The sequence below is a fragment of the Podarcis muralis genome, chromosome 10, assembly GCF_964188315.1.
Source record: "Podarcis muralis chromosome 10, rPodMur119.hap1.1, whole genome shotgun sequence".
Lineage (NCBI taxonomy): Eukaryota > Metazoa > Chordata > Lepidosauria > Squamata > Lacertidae > Podarcis > Podarcis muralis.
The window spans coordinates 3,212,863-3,236,206 of NC_135664.1; the positions used below are offsets into that span (position 1 = coordinate 3,212,863).

Consider the following 23,344-nt stretch of genomic DNA (forward strand, 5'->3'; position numbering starts at 1 on the left):
AATAAGCATGCCAATTTCTCTCTTTTTTTGTAATTATTTTTTTCAAAAATCATAATCAATCAAATAAGGCTACAAAAATCAAACCACCATCTATCATTTATACTTCTAATAAAAAATCCTACTATTTTACAAACCATCTTTTGAGGTTCTTTAAACCTCAAGACTTCCTTCCATCCCCTTCTACTGGTTCGTTACATCTTACATCATTCTCTGCATTTTGTTATCATTTTTATCCACTTGTCACACCTTTACATTCTCTAATTCTTTACTACTTACAAGTGCTTAATCTAAACATGCCAATGTACCAACTTGTTTACAGTATTTCTGCACATACACAATAAATTTTCCCCATTCTTTTTTAAACTTCTCATTGTCAGTCTTTGCCGTCAGCTTTGTCATTTCTGCATAGTCTATAAGTTTTATTATGCCATTCTTCTATTGTTGGCAACTGTTCTTCTTTCCATCTTTGGGCTAACAGCTAACAGGATCAGGGCTACAAGCCCGTCAATTTCCAGGAACAAAGTTGTTGACCTTTTTGGAACATCTACCCCCCCCCCCCAATTTTTTTTGGATTTTTACAGCATTTTTCTTTAAAAATTGCCCTAGTTTTCCTGGACATTTTGCTGATTAGGCAAACAAAGATCCACCACAGGCCATTTTGACAGTCCAATTCCTGGACATGTCCTGGTTAGTCCAACCTTTGGCCTTTGATCTGAACAACAAGATTATAAATTATATGTTATTTTATGATCAAATTGAAAATCTCACATTTATTATTGATTGATTGTTCAGCATATGAATGGTGCCTCGCGCAACACATGCAAAAAGACGACGACTGCAAAGAGCTTATCTAAATTTCTGCACTGGAGGAAGACTACAGACAGATGGGAAGGAAGATGAAAGGGCAACAGGCAGACCAGAGAGGAACATGACAAAGATAGTTACACATCCGTTGATTTTGTTTGATGTAAGCACCAGTTATCTGACAGTATTGTGATTTTGCCAGCCTGTTTCTCTCCACCCTCCCAATACAAGCCAATCCCCAGAGGCCATGTGGGCTTCCACACTAGGGCTTGCCATGCTTCAGTTGCTCCCTTTTATAGGGTAGAGGGAGGTCCACACAAAATCACCGCCCATTTGTGACCCTCCTGTGTTTATTCCTTGCTTCTTTCATTTCCCCTCCAGCTGAGAGCACTTCCAGATGGGGGCTTCATATGATAAACAGGTTCACAATAGGTTCCTTGCAATAGCTTTTATTTTTTTTTATTTATCCCATTCCCCACCCTCCACCCCCAGAAGAGCAAATTCAGATGAAATGGGAAATGTATGGATGCTACTAAAAAAAATGCATGCACGAGGAGACCCTTCCCACAATAAACCCTTGTCTGGAATCACCCACGGAAACCCCCCTCTTTTAAAGAAATATACCTGCATGTTAGCACAATCCTCAGAGATGCTGACAGTCCTTAGCCTTAGCACTCCTGTCCTTTAACAGGTGTGTAGTTTGGCTGGTACACTGACATTCGGGGGACGGGGGACGGGACGACGACACCACACCTCCTCACTTTCACCTGAGCACAACTTTGCCATTTCATTTCCAGTCACCACCTTTTCCAGGTACCTTCTGCCATAAAGACTGGTTGCTTAGGGCAAATGGGTCACTGGGTCACTGTCTGACCAGCCTCAGCTGGCTGCCACCTGCCTCCTTTCTTACCATGGCGTGGCCTCCGCTGGCAGCTTCCTTCTCTTTAGTCCGTGGAGACTAATACCACCCTTTGGCCTGTACTTCTAAAGCCAAAAGTAGTTCACTGCAAGGGATACCAGGAAGCAGGCGAGGAGGTTCTTGGTTCAAGTCGCAGCTGAAAGTGTTAGCTGTCAGTCTGGCAAAGTCTGGTGTTCATATTTTGTGTTCTAGGCTCAAATGCTTTATGTGTGAGATAAACAGGTCTCATTCAATGTGTTCCTCACAAGCTCAGCAAAGGTTCTTAATGTGCCAAATCGTGATTGGTACTTGTGACAAATCATTCAAATAACTTGTCCACCTGTGTGCAATTTTTGTTTCAGGGAGGTGGGAGATCTTATGGAAATATGATAATGCTCCTTTGTGCTGCTTTAAAGTCTTTGCCACAAAACCACTGAAACAGAGTGGCTGGGTGCATGAGCTCTGGGTGAGTAGCCCTTGGGCTGAGCAATAACAGCTTAGAAGCCATTTCATAATAAAATAGGTGATTTAGGAGCAGAACGTAATCTGAATGGTTATACTGCAGTATAAAGGTAAAGGGACCCCCGACCATTAGGTACAGTCACGGACGACTCTGGGGTTGCGGCGCTCATCTCGCTTTACTGGCCGAGGGAGCCTGCGTACAGCTTCCGGGTCATGTGGCCAGCATGACTAAGCCACTTCTGGCGAACCAGAGCAGCGCATGGAAAAGCCGTTTACCTTCCCGCCGGAGCGGTACCTATTTATCTACTTGCACTTTGACATGCTTTTGAACTGCTAGGTTAACAGGAGCAGGGACCGAGCAACAGGAGCTCACCCCGTCGCGGGGATTCGAACCGCCGACCTTCTGATCAGTAAGCCGTAGGCTCTGTGCTTTAGACCACAGCGCCACCCGCGTCCCTATACTGCAGTATATAATATGCATAAAGCCTTCATCCACCTGTCTCAAGAGACAATGGAGTGTATCTCCGGGGATGAAGTCAAAATGCTGTGTCAGCAGCACCAAGAGACCTCCCTGGGATGGAAGGCTGGGCCGTGAGTCTGGAGGTCCTGGGCTGCCCAGATGACAAGGCCCTACTCTCGGCCCTGCTTATGTGGTTGGAAGGAAAGCAGAGCAGTATGTTTGGCTTCTGGCTGCAGGAGTTGCTGAAAGGAAGCACACAAGGCACCATCCAACTACCTTAGGGACCAAAGGAGCCAACTCCTAGGGACTGAGGTCTTCCCCCCTAAAATGTTTGAGGGGGCTAGCCCCACCTCCCACATTGGTGGGCATTGCCATTCAAATGGTGTGCATGCACTGTGTCTGGTAATTGATAATGTTGGGTGGTGCTTTCCTGCCCCCCCAATATTTTATTTAAGTTGGCACCCTTGTTAGAGACTCCACTCTGGATTTGTGTTGGGCTCCCTCCTTAGCCTTTTCCTTTCCTGAAGATATTCTGCATTGCAGCGGGAGTTTTCCTTCTCGTAGATAAGAGTTTTCCTTCTCCCAGATGAGCTCCCTTCCCAGGTTGACGAGACCCATTTGCCCCTCACTTCCATCTACAGCACGTGCAGAAACCGCCTTCTTGACTGTTGGACCCATTCTTGGTTTCGTCCACCCAATCTGCCAGAGCTTGTCTTCACATGCAGTGAGTCCCTAACTCACTGAGGGTTTAAAACCCATCGGCTCCCCTCACTTGGTTTAGCCGGCCAGTGGAAGCCGTTCCCAGGGTGTGGCCGCTGTTGAATGCTGACAGCTTCTAGGAGCCAAAGGTGAGAGCTGAGTGCAGGATGGAGATCAAAAGCGGACAAACCAGCTCAGAAGAAGCATGATGTGTCCCCCACCAGAGGTAGTACCCCTCCCCTAATGCCCTATGCACCCCTCATAAAGCTAATGCATGTCAAAAACATGTTTACAGTGGTACCTTGGTTTAAGAGCAGCTTTGCCTTGGAAGCAGAACATGTTTCGCTTCCTGTTGAGTGTGTTCCATTTGTAAATTGCGTCCCCCACTGCTATGGGAAAGCAGGCCTTGGTTTAAGAACGCTTTGGTTTAAGAATGGACTTCCGGAACAGATTAAGTTCATAAACCAAGGTACCACTGTAGTTCAATTCAGGCAACTGATCTTGAGTTGTCTCTAGAGGAACTACTCTTTCCTCCCTCAAATGTGACTTGCTTTTAAGGACTCTAAATCTGTGTGTAGTGGGGGAAAGGGCTTACGCAGTGTCAGGAGAACTGACAAGCTGAAAAGGAAATTAAACGAAACAGGCTTTCTAAAGGAAACACAATCCAATTAAAGGCTTCTCTTTCAAAGTACTGAGTAGGATTTGAAAAGTAGATTTCTGAAAGTGTTAGCTGTCAGTCTGGCAAAATCTGATGCTCATCTGATGACCATTAGCTACTCTTACACACCAAGTCACCTACAGGCTGATTATCCAATAGACTGTTTTTCTCCTTAAATACACATCTATAGACACAAACCCTCCTTCATGGATCACTGCCTTGCCGTGGCGAAGGGGCTTGAATAACTCAGAGAAGCTATGAGCTATGCCGTGCAGGGCCACCCAAGATGGACAGGTCATAGTGGAGAGTTTTGACCAAACGTGATCCACCTGGAGCAGGAACTGGCAAGCCACTCCAGTATCCCTGCCAAGAATACTCCATGGACAAAGACAACAGGCATATAAAAGTTATGACGCTGGAAGATGAGCCCCTCAGGTCGGAAGGTGTCCAACATGCTACTGGGGAAGAGCGGAGGACAAGTACAAGTAGATCCAGAGCTGATGAAGCGGCTGGGCCAAAGCCGAAAGGTCGCTCAGTTGTGGATATGCATGGAAGCGAAAGGAAAGTCCAATGCTGTAAAGAAAAATATTGCATAGGAACCTGGAATGTAAGAACCATGAACCTGGGTAAGTTGGATGTGGTCAAAAATGAGATGGCAAGAATAAATATTGACATCCTGGGCATCAGTGAACTAAAATGGACGGGAATGGGCGAATTCAGTTCGGATGACTATCATATCTACTACTGTGGACAAGAAACCAGTAAAAGAAATGGAGTGGCCCTCATAGTCAACAAAAGAGTGGTGAAAGCTGTACTGGGATGCAATCTCAAAAATGATAGAATGATCTCGATACGAATCCAAGGCAGACCTTTTAACATCACAGTAATCCAAGTTTATGCACCAACTACTGGTGCTGAAGAAACTGAAATTGACCAATTCTATGAAGACTTACAAGACCTTATAGAAGTGACACCAAAGAAGGATGTTCTGCTCATAATAGGGGATTGGAATGCTAAAGTAGGGAGTCAAGAGATAAAAGGAACAACTGGCAAGTTTGGCCTTGGAGTTCAAAACGAAGCAGGGCAAAGGCTAATAGAGTTCTGTCAAGAGAACAAGCTGGTCATCACAAACACGCTTTTCCAACAACACAAGAGACGACTATACACATGGACATCACCAGATGGGCAGCATCGAAATCAGATTGATTATATTCTTTGCAGCCAAAGATGGAGAAGCTCTATACAGTCAGCAAAAACAAGACCTGGAGCTGACTGTGGCTCAGATCATCAGCTTCTTATAGCAAAATTCAAGCTTAAACTGAAGAAAGTAGGAAAAACCACTGGGCCGGTAAGATACAATCTAAGTCAAATCCCTTATGAATACACAGTGGAAGTGAGGAACAGGTTTAAGGATTTAGATTTGGTGGACAGAGTGCCTGAAGAACTATGGATGGAGGCTCGTAACATTGTACAGGAGGCAGCAACAAAAACCATCCCAATGAAAAGGAAATGCAAGAAAGCAAAGTGGCTGTCCAACGAGGCCTTACAAATAGCGGAGGAGAGAAGGCAAGCAAAATGTGAGGGAGATAGTGAAAGATACAGGAAATTGAATGCAGATTTCCAAAAAATAGCAAGGAGAGACAAGAAGGCCTTCTTAAACAAGCAATGCAAAGAAATAGAAGAAAACAATAGAATGGGAAAAACCAGAGATCTGTTCAAGAAAATTGGAGATATGAAAGGAACATTTTGTACAAAGATTTCCATAATAAAAGACAAAAGTGGAAAGGACCTAACAGAAGCAGAAGACATCAAGAAGAGGTGGCAAGAATACACAGAGAAACTATACCAGAAAGAAATTGATGTCTCGTATACCCCAGGTAGTGTGGTTGCTGACCTTGAGCCAGACATCCTGGAAAGTGAAGTCAAATGGGCCTTAGAAAGCACTGCTAATAACAAAGCCAGTGGAAGTGATGATATTCCAGCTGAATTATTTAAAATTTTAAAAGATGATGCTGTTAAGGTGCTACACTCAATATGCCAGCAAATTTGGAAAACTCAGCAGTGGCCAGAGGATTGGAGAAGATCAGTCTACATCCCAATCCCAAAGAAGGGAAGTGCCAAAGAATGCTCCAACTACCGCACAATTGCACTCATTTCACACGCTAGCAAGGTTATGCTTAAAATTCTACAAGGAAGGCTCAAGCAGTATGTGGACCGAGAACTCCCAGAAGTGCAAGCTGGATTTAGAAGAGGCAGAGGAACCAGAGACCAAATTGCAAACATGCGCTGGATTATGGAGAAAGCTAGAGAGTTCCAGAAAGACATCTACTTCTGCTTCATTGACTATGCAAAAGCCTTTGACTGTGTCGACCACAGCAAACTATGGCAAGTTCTTAAAGAAATGGGAGTGCCTGATCACCTCATCTGTCTCCTGAGAAATCTCTATGTGGGACAAGAAGCTACAGTTAGAACTGGATATGGAACAACTGATTGGTTCAAAATTGGGAAAGGAGTACGACAAGGCTGTATATTGTCCCCCTGCTTATTTAACTTATATGCAGAATTCATCATGCGAAAGGCTGGGCTGGATGAATCCCAAGCCGGAATTAAGATCGCCGGAAGAAATATCAACAACCTCAGATATGCAGATGACACTACCTTGATGGCAGAAAGTGAGGAGGAATTAAAGAACCTTTTAATGAGGGTGAAAGAGGAGAGCGCAAAATATGGTCTGAAGCTCAACATCAAAAAAACGAAGATCATGGCCACTGGTCCCATCACCTCCTGGCAAATAGAAGGGGAAGAAATGGAGGCAGTGAGAGATTTTATTTTCTTGGGCTCCATGATCACTGCAGATGGTGACAGCAGTCACGAAATTAAAAGACGCCTGCTCCTTGGGAGAAAGGCGATGGCAAATCTAGACAACATCTTTAGACGTAGAGACATCACCTTACCAACAAAGGTCCGTATAGTTAAAGCCATGGTTTTCCCAGTAGTGATGTATGGAAGTGAGAGCTGGACCATAAAGAAGGCTGATCGCCGAAGAATTGATGCTTTTGAATTATGGTGCTGGAGGAGACTCTTGAGAGTCCCATGGACTGCAAGAAGATCAAACGCATCCATTCTTAAGGAAATCAGACCTGAGTGCTCACTGGAAGGACAGATCCTGAAGCTGAGGCTCCAATACTTTGGCCACCTCATGAGAAGAGAAGACTCCCTGGAAAAGACCCTGATGTTGGGAAAGATGGAGGGCACAAGGAGAAGGGGACGACAGAGGACGAGATGGTGGGACAGTGTTCTCGAAGCTACAAACATGAGCCTGACCAAACTGCGGGAGGCGGTGGAAGACAGGAGTGCCTGGCGTGCTCTGGTCCATGGGGTCACGAAGAGTCGGACACGACTAAATGACTAAACAACAACAAGACACAAACCCTGAGAAAATCGTAGATGGGGGCAAATTACTGAAAAGGAAAGTGTTAACCACCCCTCTCCCTGCCTCCCCCAAGCTGTGCTGTTCAAACTAGCAGCTTCTCAAGGCTGTATTTAGTTTCAGAAAAGAATTACAGGGTTGCATCTCTGTAGTTTGCCACTAAGAAAACAAAAGAAGAAAAGCTGTAAGATCTTTACTTGGGAAGGGAAGGCAATTTTTGCAAGATGGGGTTTCAGGTGCTGTTTAAAGTAGGTCGAGGTGTGATGGAGCTAGTGATGGAGAAATCTGTCAACTTCAGTTCCTCCCAGGCTCTAATTTGTTCAATCTTTAATTCAGTAATCAACATCTGTGTATGATTATTTTTTTTTAAAGTCCTTATGAAAATTCACCAGCAATTCAGTGTCAATTTCTCATGCACATTTTCTGTGCAATTTTGCCCAATATATGCATTCTGTAAAGCGGTATCCTCTAATAGAATGCTCTACAATATATGCATTTCTATGCAAGCTTCAGTCTAGTATACACATTTTCCCCTACACATTACTTGGCTGGAGAACTGCATTGCAAAATCTGGATATTTGCAGATTCTGAGGGATGGCTGTGTCTTTTCAAAAAGCGCAAATTAGATATATTTGCCTTTAAATGCAAACTGATTCTAATTTCTCTCTCATCCCTAGATGGAGCATATTCTAGAGAGGAGAAAGAAAGAGATATTCCAATTCAACAAAACTAGTGACTTCCCACTCGCCAACTTTGATGTTTATAACCCAGAGTACATACAATTGTGTTTTAAGATTCCACCATGTCTAATTTCATCCTCTCTAACTTGTTTTTTTTAATATGTTATGCTATTTTCTTACATTACAGACCCTGCTGTGGTCTTTGCATATGGGAAATAACATACAGACTTGAAAGGGTTTTTTTAAATATTCTAAATTTGCATCTTTAATCAGTGCAGTCAATTTTGCCATCTCTGTGTATTCCAAGATTTCCACCAGCCATACTCCCTTTGAGGGTGTTTTCTCCTCCTTCCATTTCTGTACACAGAGAATCCTTGCCACTGGAGTCATATACATAAATACTGCAGAGGCTTTCTTTGGGCTTTCGCTGTCTAGTCTCCCCAGCAGGAAGAATTCTGGCCTCTTGGGAAAAGCCACTTTAATTTTAAAAATTATTTTCATTATATATCATGTCTTAAAAGGCCTTTGCCTTCCTGCAGGTCCACCACATATGATAGAATGACCCCTCACAGGCCTTTACATTTCATAGAATCATAGAATCATAGAGTTGGAAGAGACCACAAGGGCCATCGAGTCCAACCCCCTGCCAAGCAGGAAACACCATCAGAGCACTCCTGACATATGGTTGTCAAGCCTCTGCTTAAAGACCTCCAAAGAAGGAGACTCCACCACACTCCTTGGCAGCAAATTCCACTGTCGAACAGCTCTTACTGTCAGGAAGTTCTTCCTAATGTTTAGGTGGAATCTTCTTTCTTGTAGTTTGGATCCATTGCTCCGTGTCCGCTTCTCTGGAGCAGCAGAAAACAGCCTTTCTCCCTCCTCTATGTGACATCCTTTTATATATTTGAACATGGCTATCATATCACCCCTTAACCTCCTCTTCTCCAGGCTAAACATGCCCAGCTCCCTTAGCCGTTCCTCATAAGGCATCGTTTCCAGGCCTTTGACCATTTTGGTTGCCCTCCTCTGGACACGTTCCAGTTTGTCAGTGTCCTTCTTGAACTGTGGTGCCCAGAACTGGACACAGTACTCCAGGTGAGGTCTGACCAGAGCAGAATACAGTGGCACTATTACTTCCCTTGATCTAGATGCTATACTCCTATTGATGCAGCCCAGAATTGCATTGGCTTTTTTAGCTGCCGCGTCACACTGTTGGCTCATGTCAAGTTTGTGGTCAACCAAGACTCTTAGATCCTTTTCACATGTACTGCTCTCAAGCCAGGTGTCCCCCATCTTGTATTTGTGCCTCTCATTTTTTTTGCCCAAGTGCAATATTTTACATTTCTCCCTGTTAAAGTTCATCTTGTTTGTTTTGGCCCAGTTCTCTAATCTGTCAAGGTCGTTTTGAAGTGTGATCCTGTCCTCTGGGGTGTTAGCCACCCCTCCCAGTTTGGTGTCATCTGCAAATTTGATCAGGATGCCCTTGAGTCCATCATCCAACTCGTTGATAAAGATGTTGAATAAGACCGGGCCCAAGACAGAACGCTTTCCAATATTTGTTTGATACATTTTTGTACATTTCAGCTAGCTTCTTGGAGGTTACTGTAAATGCCATCTATACAGCATCTTGTAATAGTTTTTTAAAGCCACAACATGCTGTAAATTTCATTCCTGTTTTCCAAAGCTTTCCCCAAGCAGCCATATCTATATTATGTCCAACATCCTTAGCCCCAGGGCTTTTCATTCAGCCGGAGATCACAAGAAGGCAGGTGTGCGCCACTGCCATTCCAAGAGAAGAAGGGAGGCGCTAATGATGAGTTCTTGTACCTCTTTTTCAAGAAAAATAGCACTGCCTAGCTCACTTAATCATTATTTTAACCACTTTATCCTTTGTTTCCCATGCTAACAGCAATTTTTTTCCATTTAGAAATTAATTTCTCATCATTTTCACATAAACCTACTTCAAAGGTTGACTTTTGCTCTGCAAATCCATTCTTTAAATCCTTTTTATAGATTTCGTTTAATTCATGATATTGGATCCAGATACCCATTAAGTTTTGTATTTAGTTGAACTTTTTAAGCTTACATTCATTGTCCTGAAAACTCAAGAAATCTCTATATAAAGCCCATTTGGGTTGCAGATTTTATTCTTTATGTGCTCAGGCCTCCATTTCTGATAACCATAAGGGACTTTTATGTTCCATCAGATTCCTCCATATATAACATAAAGAAAAGCTTTCTGCACTTTGCCTTTGTCACACCACAGATATGAATGCCACCCAAATCTTCTGTCAGATCCTCCCATGTCCAATAATGTAGTATTTCTTAACGTCACCCACTCTTTTAACCAAGTTAATCAAGCTGCTTCGTGACGCATTTTTAAATTAGGTAAGGCAAAACTTATTCTTTGGCATCTCTTAAATTCTTAAAACTTATTCTTGCCAAATAAATATAGTTTTGTCTTTTTGCCATTGTTTAAAACAGGGAACCGCATTGATTACCAGCACAGTCTGAAAGATGAACAGCATTTATTTTTGGTACTACATTCCTTTTGACAACCCGGATTCTACCCATCAGGGATTCTACCCATCTTTCTTCTCCAACTCTGTAAGTCTGCTATAACCGTATTCCATATTTTCACATAGTTGTTTTGAAATAGCACTGCATTTTTATTTGCCAACCAAACACCCAGATATTTAACCTTCTTTTCAACCTTCAGCCTTGTCAAATCCTGTAATGTATATTCGATCCATTTTTAAAAAAACTAAAACTTAGTTTTGTCCTTATCAAAAGAAAAGCCATCTAATTGACCAAACTATTCTGTTTTCCCCAGAAGCCTTTTTGCAGCGCAATCTTGTTCTCAGGGAATTCAAAGAGGACAAAGGTGGCAGGTGCTCTGTGCGAAAAGAGAACTGAGGACACCAAAGAGAACAAGGTAACCCAAACTTCCATGGTATACATTTCTGGAGCCTATACAAATGATAAAAATTAATCACACTGTTGTTCTTTCATTTTGCTGCTGTTTTTGCACTGATTAATCTGCTTCTCTCCCACCAGAGAGACTTGCCTGGCGCCATCATGACATGTCTTTAGGCTCCAGGCAAAATGTCCCTCTTTGCCCAGGCATTCAGCCATTAAATAATTTATGGCCTGTTAAATGGGGGCGGGGACTGCTATTGTGGTTATTTTATTATTATGCTACGTATTATAATGCTTTCTGTTATTTTTTAATCTTATGCTCCACAAAATGTATTCTTCATATTGTGCACAGTCCTGGGTGGTATGTAAATTGAAATAATAATAATAATAATAATAATAATAATAATAATAATAATAATAATAATTCTGCTAATCATGTGGAGGGGCAGGAGGATTGCCAAGGCACTGATGCCCTGCTCTTGACCAGCTGATTCATAGCCAACTACCTCTCTGGGTTGGGAGATATTTTCAGGCACCTAAGGAGAATGAAGCCGGCACACCAAGTACAGTACCCTATTATAGTTGGAAAGAGGTGCTGCAGGCCTCCGGCTTCCACCTACATATCCTGCAGCAACAGAAAACCCCAGTAAAAATATTTTTGCCAAAAAGAGGAAGGTTTAGAGCAGACCTATGTCAGAGCACATCTCTTTATTACGAGTGTGGAGCATCCAAACTGAAAGCTGTTCAGCTGCAGTCTGAGGTGGTCTGCCCACAACCAAATTTTGTATCATGTGTATGATGGCTCTGAATCAATGTTGTGGATAAATACCTTCCGATCCTTACTGTCACTCCAGTATATATTTACTGTGTCACTGTGTTATTGCTGTCTGTTTGCCCAGAGTCTGTAAGCGCAGCTTTGTTTTGTGTAGCCATTGTTTAATTGGCTTTCAGTGTAGTTGGGCTGATCTATGTATGTGAGAGAAAGAAGAATAACAGAGAAGCAAAAGGCAGCACATAGCCCTCATACACACTGAAATTTCATCCCATTATTTATTCCTTAATAATCTGGGAGGGAGGCAGTGGTGCCGTTCAGCTCTTCCTCCTGTGCTCCCTGACCATACCCTTCTGTTGGAGAAAAGAGCCTTGCGCCTGATATTATACTACTCCAAGGGACCTCCACAGTTTTTAAATCTACATGTATCTTGCCAAAACATCAACTGTCACTTGACACATAAGGTTCTCCGCAGAAGCAGCCTCCTATTAGTTCTCCATGGCATTTGTGATAAATGTCCTCATAGAGGCTGACTCACCTGTCCTCTTTGCACTGTGGATTTAAGCTTTGACTGGAGCTGGATGATGGTTTTTTAAAAAGGAAGAATCCTCTTCTCCTCCAGTAACAGCATGTAAATCTCAACATGTAATGCCATCATCCTGGGTGAGAGCTTCCCTGGTTGAGCTTCCCTGGTTGCGCAAACTCCCAGGGGCTGAGGCAACCCCCCCTGCAAGTATAAGCCCCCTCAATATACAGGGAGCATTTGACTCCACCCCTGGCTCCTCACAGCTTTGCAAGTGCAATGTCAGGGTGTTGTGTAACGTTGCGCACGGACCCCCTCAAACCTCCTAAGGTGATTACGCCCCTGTGTGTCACACATCAAGACTGACCAGATATTTCTAGGATAAATGGAAGGAGGAGACTGGGGGCAGCTGGGGGCAACTGCTTTTGCCTTTTTTGATGCATAAGGGGAAATCCTCACCCCCCCCAGGAAACTCAGGCATGATTTGCCAATCTATTTTGAGCACAGCTTGCACCCATGTAACCTGCTTGGCTTATTTAGGTCTGCCTCTTGCATGCAGACTTGCATTGTGGAGGACTGGGGGCACTTGGGAGAAGATTTCAGGGATTTTGGAAGCCATTTTGACTAAGGGCTGTAGGGCTGGAATTCAGGGCAGGCGCAGCTCACCAAGTTACTGTATGTGGAAAGGAAGAGCCTTTGTTATCTCATTATTACCTTCGAGTCTCTCAAATCCATATGAAGAGAGGAGCATATTTAAAATGAATTTGTGTGTGTTTTCAGTGATAGCTGCTATTTCTAGCATACAATAAAGCTGTGATCAGGCAATCCATTTGATGCCAGTCTGTCCTGCTGAGACTCCGTTTCCTTATCTGAGTAGTCCTGCCTTTTGGGGTAGGGAGGCTGGATGGATGGAAGAAGTCTTTAGCTCAGTCGGTCTCTATTTTGGACTGGTTAGACCTGGGGGAACTTGCACTGAAATAAGTTTGCAACCTTGAAGGGAATCTCACTCAGTTCTTCCAAGTAAGTATGCACAAAATTACAGACTTAGACTGAAAAAATTACATATGAATTTTTGAATCTGTGTTCCTGGAAAACACTGGGGGTGTAGGAAGAACTCCTGAAGTTGTCAGAGCAAATTACATCTGCATTTCCTGTCAGATTGCCTTCTGTTCTGGGATGTTGTCATAAAAAAACAGCTCCCTGAGGGAGTCGGTAAATCAAACAAATACAAGCAAAAGATTTGCTGTTGTTAAAATAGTTCTACATTCTTCTCAACCTGAATGCTCCTACAACACTCATGCTCACATGGGCTGCAACCCAAAAGGTCTTAAAGGTGTGCAAGGTGCTTTGATGCACCTACTAAGACTTCCCTTTAAAAAACAACAAACTGTTTTAAACTATTGTTTAAAGGAAATTGCTCCCATTGTCAGAGACAGTATATCTCTGAGTCCCACTTGCTGGCACCACGAGCGGAGAGAGCGATGTTGCTGTCCAGTCCCACTTGCGGGCTTCCCATAAATGTGGTTGGTCCCTTGCGAGAACATGATGCTGGACCAGGTGGGGCATGGCCTGATGCAGCAGGACTCTTCTTCTGTTCTTAAGTTAAAAACAAGAGGTGGGGGGGGGGGGGGAGAAAGCACAACAAATGAGGGGAGCTAAATTACAAAGCGAAAAAATGAATCCTGGAATGGGCAAACAGTGCAATGGAAGAAAGGAAACAAAATAACTCTGCCCAAAATCAAAGTTGTAGTTAAACAACAGAGAAAATACAGAACTTGGTCAGAACATCTTTGGCAGAAGCTCCTTATACTGTATCTGTTCCACCTTAAAGCTTAAACAAAAGAATTTCAGGACGGTGGCATATGGAATATATGTAGAATAAAGTTCTATAGTAGTAGTGTAACTGTTCTGAATTAGGACTTCAGCCATGAAGCTTCCTTCTTGGGCTTGGGCCAGCAACCATTTCTTAGCCTGACCTGCCTCATCTCAGAGGGTTGCTGTGAAGATAAAATGGGAGTGAGGAAGAATCCTGCACACCCCTCGGAGTGCCTTACATGAATACATTAAATGTGCCATTTCCTCTTGTCACATCAAGATTGCTTTTGTCTCTTTCTGTCTTTCTATGGGCCCAATCCACAGTGGCCACCTGCCAGCCAGTATTGCCTGCAAGTTTATTCTTTGCAGGGGTTGAACCTGCCCCGCTTTCTCATTAAAACTGAGTTTCATTAAGAGGGGTGTAGAAAATAAAGTCCACTTAATTAAAATGTGCTGCAGTTTATGTACGCTTGCCTTGAGTTATAGACCTATGAAAAGGTAGGTGGTTATTTTAAAAATGTTTTCCTCATTAATTTATAAAGCATATTTGGGGAGCTGTAAACAGTTTTACAACAAAATGAAACCGGATCTGCGACTGCACATCCAACATTATGCGTTCTGTTGCCCCAAGCGAGCACTTCTGGGGAGAGACACTATAACTGCAGCTCTGAAGGAGGTCACGTCCCCAAAGGCCCTGAGGACTGAGGGCTGTGAAGCATTCAGCTCAGGGAGGCTGCCTGGGGCACCTGGCCTGACTCACAGCTGGCTGGCAGCTCCATCTCCAAGGGAGGACTTCAGGGCACAGAAGCAGCCGCTGAGGGACGGGCAAGACAAGTCAGTGGAGAAGAGGGTCTGAGCTGTGAAGCATGGTGCAGTTGGGTAGTTTTACACTCTGGAAGGCACTCTGGCTTTATTTTTTGGGAGGCGAGGAATGCTCTTTATGCGGCAACATGTGCTGCTTTGCTTATTTTGGAATATGGCTGCGTTTGGGGTTCTCCTGCTCATTCTGCCAAGGGGCCCTGGAGTTCTGTCCCCAAAGCTTGGGACCCGTCTAGGAGTGCAGGAGCGCCTCTCTTTGCATCTTGCTTCTGATGGGAACTCACTAAGTGGCCTTAAGGAACAGGTAGGCAGAAGGTCAAGCAGAATTTGCCGGTACATCCCCAAGTGATTTTCTTTAGTAAATGCAGAAAGGTTTCTGGCTCCCAATTGTTTGATGACAGCAACAACAAAATTACATTTCCCAGCTAAATTTGGCTGCTGAAAGGAAGAAAGTGGACCTTTTGTGTGAAATGACATTGAGCAGATCTGGTACTGAAAATGAATTTCTGGACTCAGAAGGACAGTCTCATTATTGTATCCCATGTTAGTTCTACTCCAAGTAGACTCACTGATATTAATGGGTGTGACTAGTGTAGGCACATTCATTACTCTGAGAACCTAGTTGGATACAACCCTCTGTCCTATTGCATCTGGCTCTCCTTGGCAGATCTTGGAGTTCTAATAAACAGAAACACACACAGAGCAAACCCCCCAAAATCTTTAAGTCTGCCCAGCTCTGCCTTAAGTAAGGTTGCCACCATGGGCATAGCCGGGGGGGGGGGGCAAGACTTGGTTAGGGGAGGCAGGACTTTGGGGGGGGGGCAGAACCAATGTGATTGGTAAATTAGTTAAATATTTTTATTGCTTTACTTGATGGGGCTGCTGCCCATGGTTGCCACCCATCCCTAGAAAAATGGGATCGCCCTGTTTCTGGACAAAAGCGTCCCCTGTTCTGTTTGGACTTTTAATGGAAAACCTTTCCTCCCTATTCGAGCTGTGGGTCCAGCTGTTGAGGAGCCTGGCATGATGTGAGGGACAACAGAGAGTCGAGGGAAGGAGTTTCTTCCTGTCCCTCGTGCCTTCCTTCCTTCCTTCTCTCTCGCAGGTGCTCCTCCTCAGCCGCCAGACTGGGCTAGCATGGTGGGGTTCTTTCCCTGCATGGCCCTTCTGCCACCCCAACCTCACCTCCTCAATCCTCCCTCTTCCTCCGTGCTGGCGAGAGGCTGGAGCTGCAGCTCAAGTTGCCCATGGGAGCCATTATGCAGGAATCTTTTCGCCCAACATGGGGCTCAAACTCATGACCCTGAGGTTAAGAGTCTTATGCTCTATCGACTGAGCTATCCCAGCAGTAGGGTGTATACTGATGTGATAATACAGCCTTGTTGTGGCAATCTTGTGGGTCTGAGAGCAGCTGAGGGAGCACATACTTCTACATCCCTAATAGAACTAGTGCTTCTAATAAAAGAGAACTAGGAGGAGCAAACAGAAATATTTTATGTGCAAAGGAATTTCACATCCCAGAGAAGGGAATGAGTGAGACCTCGCCTAAAACACCACTAGACATTACAATTAGCTGAGCAGTTATCACTGAGGATGTTGATCTCTGCAGCAGCAGCAGCTAAAGAAAGAGTTTAATTGGAAATCAGCATCATATACTGTACTGATTGCCAGTTGCTTCATGTAATTTTAAAGTAATAAAAAACCCAACCCAACCTGTTTGCAGAACCTCTCCCCCAAGCATGGTGGTGAATAGGCTATGAAAAAGCCAAATCCTGCATTTCGTGCCCAAATGTTAAAAATCTCAGTTCTTTTCTCTCCCTGGAAGCAAAACACCACGAATTCGTGGCACTCTGTTCCAGCAGTTGTGGTGTATCTTCAAGGCATTTGAACTGTGGGGACAGAGGTGGCCCCCATTCACTTCAGTGTAGTAGAAAGCTTTCTAATGAATCTATACAAACAGCAAATCATGTTTTAATTTTTTTCCTGACGTGTCCAGGAAAGGTTGCCTTGGGATGGTGGTGTGCTTGGGAGGAAGAAAAAGGCCCTGAACCATTTACACATAGAAAATGAGAAGGGAAGGCTGGAACACTTCTCCCCAACATCAAGTTCTCTGTGCGGAGGGAGGAGCCAGCAATGCAAGACCCCACCCTTCTTGTCTGACGTCACACAGCCCAGGAAAAACATCGTCTGGTTGTCATCATAGTTACGTAGAGAAGAGAATTTTAGCAAGAGGTTTTCTCAACCTCCATTAACTTATGACAAGAAAACGAGCACCTTCTGAAATTTCATTCCCCTCCCCCACTGATAAAGCCATGTCCTAGTGTAACTTCCAACAATATAATATCTCCTGTTCTATTTTTCAAATAAATATTCTAAAGATAATGGAGTTCTGCTAGGGTTGACATGGGCATTTTTAATCCTCAATCTCTAAGAAAAAAAAAATCATTTGACTGTTCCCTCACCTCAAGCAGGATGTATCATTTCCTGATATTTTTCACTCCTTATCTAGAATTCATCCCACTGACCCTTCTGATATTTCTGGTGAGTGTGCAGTGAGTTTATCCCTCACAAAATGTCAGAAAGAAAATGCCTCGGGAAAGCACAAAGGTTTTGAGTTTCACTCGCCTGATAGGGTTAGCAGCAAAAGGTTAATGGTTTCTCTCACCCTTTTTTGTTGGCTAAGGCACCATAATGCCATCCTAGAGACCAAGCTAATCTTGGAGCAGCTGCTAATGGTTTTCTTCTAAACATGAAGACATCTGCTGAGATTCCCCTTTTCAGTTGTGTGTTGGGTATAAACATCAGATCAGAGGAAAATATGATACAGCCACTTTTATGCCACTGTTTGTTCACAACATATGGCTTAGTTGGGGGATGGGCAGATCACCCCCCCCCCCATTTGTGTTGCTTTCATATTTGTTCGTTCATAAGTCAGTTTCGTACCATTTCTGCATTAATTTACAAATGTTTAAAAATGCTTGAAACTTCATATTTAAATACATATTTTAATCAGTATATGTATATAATTGTGCATGCTTTTAATGTAAAATACATTTAGATGTGCACTTTATCTCAATGTATGCATTTCCAAACCCATTTTTATCCTAAAATGCACATTTTAAACACATTTTGGTCTCTTTATCGAGCTATAAGAAAAATTGGGACAGGGTAATTACGTTCTAGGTGGGACGCGGGTGGCGCTGTGGTCTAAACCACAAAGCCTAGGGCTTGCCGATTGGAAGGTCGGCGGTTCGAATCCCTGCAACGGGGTGAGCTCCCATTGCTTGGTCCCAGCTCCTGCCAACCTAGCAGTTCGAAAGCACACAGTGCAGTAGATAAATAGGTACTGCTTCGGCGGGAAGGTAAATGGGGTTTCCGTGCACTGCTCTAGTTTCGCCAGAAGTGGCTTAGTCATGCTGGCCACATGACCTGGAAAAACTGTCTGCGGACAAATGTTGGCTCCCTTGGCCAGTAAAGTGAGATTAGTGCCACAACCCCAGAGTCTTTTGCGACTGGACTTAACTGCCAGGGGTCCTTTTACCTTTTAATTATGTTCTGATTGTCCTGTTAGGCTAGAAGGTACACATAAGAACAATCCGAAGCCCAGGGCTTTGTATACATGGAGAAATGCGCTTGTTTAGCTGATACATAGGGTTACTTGGCTGATAGCCTAGCAAAATGTACTGTGTGTTAGGGAGCCAGCCAAACCCCCTGTAGGCCAGGCTGGGGTTGTGGGGAAGGGCAGTCTGCTGGGACTGAACCCCGTCTTCCAACTGCTGAATGTGTACATGGGCAGAAGTGCTGTGGGTGGGGTCCTAACTGGTGACAACCCAGGAAAGCCCTGAAACCAGTCTGCATGTCAGGGGTAGGTAGCTAACATGGTACCCTCTAGATGCTCCTGGACTACAACCCCCACTATCCCTGACCATAGGACATGGGGCTGATGGGACTTGTAATCCAACACTATCTGAAGGGCACTGTGTTGGATACCCCTGAGGGAGGGGGGCTGGGCCATGGCCTGAATAGCTGGCAACTATGATATCACAGGGGCTCACAAAGATCTGGATGCCAGTGGATCAGCGGGGGGGGGGGGGGGGCTACCCTGTTCTGGTACTTAAAAAAAAGATATGGTGGTTTTCCAAACAATTTTTTTTTATTCCATACTATTTAAATTATACAACAATGGGAACAGAGAAGTGGGGATGGACTGAAAGGGAGGAGGAGGAAGCAAGAGGAGGAAGTAAGGAAACTCAAGCGTCTCAGCTACGCCAAGGAGTTAGCAATATCCCCAGGTCACTAAGCACAAGTTTCAGTAAACCCAGACACAAACACAGCCATGTGTGCATCTTCTTGCTGTTCTTGCCTGTAGGCTCCAAGTTCATAGGAGGACAGAGAATGTAACTCTGGGATCCTGTATTGTACTCAAGGTAGAAAGATCTCCTTCCAGTGTTGCAGCATTAACTGTTTTGCCACAAACAAAGCAGAGAAGATCCATTGCTCTTGACTTGAAAAAAGGTTTCATATGGAGAGTATAAAATCACAATAGATAGACATCTTTAAACCATAAAGAGGACTAGGTTGGTGATAACCAGGACTTCTGCCCAAAAATGGTTTTTTGCCAAGCATGCCCATATGGAGAGGATATATTAAATACCTGCATCGTTGATTATAGTTGGGAGGCAGGCATCCATTTTATTGTTGAAGCAGACATGCTTCCAAATCTAGCAAGGACCATGCAATAGAAGGAAGCACTACTTTCCATAGCCCTGGTGGCTTTAAAAGCACTTTGATCTAGTCGGTGAAGCTTTTCATGGCACAGAGATGAGCACTGTCATCTGCTAATGTTTGTAGATCAAGCTTTTATTAAAGCTGCACAAGAGCAGAGTCCAGTAGAAAAGTGGGCAACATAGAGATTTCTCTTATCAGCATGAGAACATCTGCAGGATAAATAGCAGCTGCATGGATACTCATGGGGTGTCTGCCTAAGGCTTAAAAGTAAGTTGTGGTAAACTCAAGCAAACTCAGAGGGCATGGAGTAAGTACTTACTGAGTACTTTTCTGGAGTTTTAACAGGACACAGAACAGCATTTTCAAAACACATTGTGCTATAAAAACAGGTGCACTTCAATTCCCATTGTGAAGCATGACATCACTGTTAAAATCTCATGGGAGCTGAGTAAGGAAAACATTGACTTAATCCTGTGGGCAAATAGTGCAAGAAGCAGAGAGCTTTGTTTACTTGCAAGACATGCAGCCTGATCCTATGCAAAGTGAAGTGTGCCTCCTCTGTTGAATCCATGGGCTCAGGCGCCCCAAACTCTGCCTGGTTTGCAGCTTTAGAATTTGGCTAAAGCAGAGGTGGGAACCTGTGGCCCTCCAGTGGTTACTGGACCACCTTCTCCATCTTTCCTGATCATGGCTCTGCTGGGGGAACTGGAGTCCAGCAACATCCAGTGGGAAATGTGTTCTCCTGGGTGAAAGGAAGCCATGGATAAGGGAGGCTCCAGGGTGAAACTGCTGAAGTGAATCAAGGTTCTGAATGGATGAACTCATGCCTTTGAGTGCTCCAAAGCACCATAGAAGTGTTGAGTATCTATCAGTATTCCAGGAACTGGTGCAGCCTTTCCCAAGGGGTCCCAAGGGACACACTCCCTGCCAGGCAAGTGGGCACAGACTGCAGCTGAGAAGAATGAGTGACATTTTACAAAGTCCTCGATTCAAATCTTGCTTTGTCACACCCACGCTTTCTCATACATACATACATACATACATCATTTTATTTGTTCAATAACTACAAACATAACAAAAGTAATCATAAGTAACAAATAAAATATCAGCAAGTACACAATGAAATGGAACATTTCCACATAAGATTTAAAATTAAGATACCAGAAAATTCTATCAATACCAGCAATGCCCCAACAAAAGCCTTTAAATAAGGCCCCAGCCCAGGGGAATCGTGCAAACCCAGAGTAACGTGGGCTCCCAATCTGCGGTCCACGGGCTTCATTCAGCAAGGCTGCGGATTTTCGACGGAAGACGGCACATCCGACGCGTTAAATATTCACACTGATTTTTAATTATGCTTGTGCCGCTTTTATTTCTTCCATCTTAGTGTATTACAGTTTGAAGTCTATGGAATTCCATAAAAGCAAGACCCCATTTAGCCTGGGGCATTAAAGATGTTACGGCAGGTGCCCCAGACCCCCAGCTGGTCCGGGCAAGAGTCTGTCGTTACCGGAGACCCCGCGGCCGAGGAGCCCCGCTCGAAGTCCGCTTGCTCTCCGGCTCCCCTTCCTCGCTGCGCCCCGAGGACCCCCGGCGCTTTCCCCGGCCCGCCGGGCCCTCGAGGGCCCCCTCGGCGGCGCAGCGCGGGCCGGACAGGTGCGCCCTCGGGGAGCCGGCGTGGCGCGGCGTGTCCGGGGCGGCGGAGCGGCGGGAGGCGCCGCCGGATGTGGCGGCCGCGAGAGCGCGGAGCAGCGGCGCCTGCGCACTGCGCGCCCCTTCCTCCCGGGCCCCTCCCGTCCCGGTCTCGGTCCGCCCCGTTGGCGACGCCGCGGAGGGCGAGCGCGAGCAAGCGAGCAGGTGGCGCGCCCGGCAGCCGGGAGGAGGAGGAGGACCAAGGCGCAGCGCCTGCGCCTGAAATGCGCGCCGGCGCCGGGAAGAGAGCAGGAGAGGCTCCGCGCGGGGATGGAGCGTCGTCGGGGGCGAAGGGAGAGCGGGCGCGGGCTTGAGTCCCCGGCCAGGAGCTGCCTCGCTGCCAGGATGCGGCGGCGCTGCTGCTGTGGCTGGAGGGGCGCCGCGCCGGCCCCGAGCATCCTCCTGTGGTGCCTGGGCGGCTGGGCTCTGCTGGGCTGCCGGAGCGCCGAGGCGGTGGCGGCTTCGTCCATCCTGCAGCTGCCTCAGTGCCAGGAGGTGAGATGCGGACGCCGCTTCTTCTTCTTCTTCTTCTTCTTCTTCTTCTTCTTCTCCTTCTCCCCCTCCTCCTCCTCTCTCCCTCTCCCTCCCCGTCGGGCAGACAGAGCCGAGCAGCTGGGGAGCCCAGCGCCAAAGGCGGCCAGGAGGCGCCGCGCCCCCCGCTCTCCTCTGGCAAGTAGGAAGTTGGTCTGGCCGCGTCCCCTCGAAGTACCAGCGCTTCTTGGCCAAGGAGGGGAGATCCCACATAAGCACGAATAGGATTTCAGACAGGGCATTTTGGGGGGGAAGCGCTCCAGCTCCATGAACTCGGGCTGCTTCCAGGCGCCGTGTCCCTGGCGAGTTCTTCCCGATTTGTTTCCGCGGAGACTAGACCTGAGCTCCTTTAGACGAGCGTTTGTCCGGATTCATTTGCAGGGGAGATGGATGATGTCGTTGCACCGAAGCAGGTGTGGCCTCACACTTTTCTTGTGGCAAAAACCTCCGGGGTTTTTTTGAGAGGTGGGACTGAGTTTGCCGTGCAAGAGCGACAGCAATTGTGCAGCTTGAATCGGGTGGCGTGTGATCGAGTTATACCCCAAAATAGCGACAGCAAGAAAGCGCACTTCCCAATGCTTGCAACAAGCAAGTTAGCCGATTGGTATTACTGTGTTAGTATTCTCATTTTGCGGATAAAAAGCGGAGGCTGTGGGGTCGCCCCTCTCCCTTCCCTCTACTCCTGTGCCATTTGCGGTAGGAGCATCGTGACACGTAGAAATTAAGCGAGCAAGGAGATAAATGGACTGGGGTTGGGGAGCAGCTCCTGCTGAATTTCTGGGTGTTAGGAGCAGAGCCAGCAAAAACGGTGGCATCCTTAGAGATCGAAAAGTCCTCGTGCTTGTCTGGCAGCACAAAGCGAACACGCGTCTGCTCAGAAGTAAGGCCTATCGAATCTAATGGGCTTTGCTCCTAGGAATGGGTGTGCGCGATTGCTGCTGGATCACTTCATAACTGAGGTGCGATTTTAATTGAAATCTTCCTGGTTCTTGGCTCCTGTTCTAAGGAGCCAGCTGCACACTGCAACTAAGCAGATGCCGTGAGACCTTGATGGGCTTTCTAAAAATTAAAATCATCTCTCTCTCTCTCTCTCTCTCTGTTTAGCTTTGGACAGAGGAGCTTGAGGGAGTGCTTAACCCTTTCCCTGATGACTGTTGTAGTTTCTGAGTTTAACAGTCTTCTCCAGCAGCTTTTCACCTCTGTAGTGCCTGTTACCCTGGTATAAATTAATCTGGAACTCATGTGGGTGGGAGATGCATTCAGTGTGTGTGTTATTTGGAAGGAAGGAAGGAAGGAAGGAAAGAGACTTAAGTATCCTCATCTTCCTTAAAGGTTGCTTTGTCCAAAATCACAACCTCCTGAACCTGCTTTTTATTAATTGCAATAAAGCAATACTTTTAAAAAATATGTGCTTGTACATAATACGAACTTTCCCTGTAACTATGTCTGCTCAT

General features: G+C 45.4%; 1 protein-coding gene across 1 annotated transcript in view; it reads left to right on the forward strand.

Annotated features, from left to right (window-relative positions):
• Positions 1–21,463: 21,463 nt before the first annotated feature.
• ELAPOR2 (endosome-lysosome associated apoptosis and autophagy regulator family member 2) overlaps positions 21,464–23,344 on the forward strand; it is a 90,116-nt gene continuing 88,235 nt past the window's right edge. The window contains exon 1 of the mRNA XM_028747794.2: positions 21,464–21,854. Within this exon, the coding sequence (XP_028603627.2) occupies positions 21,630–21,854 (225 nt within the window). The 5' untranslated portion in view covers positions 21,464–21,629. The remainder of the gene's footprint in view (positions 21,855–23,344) is intronic.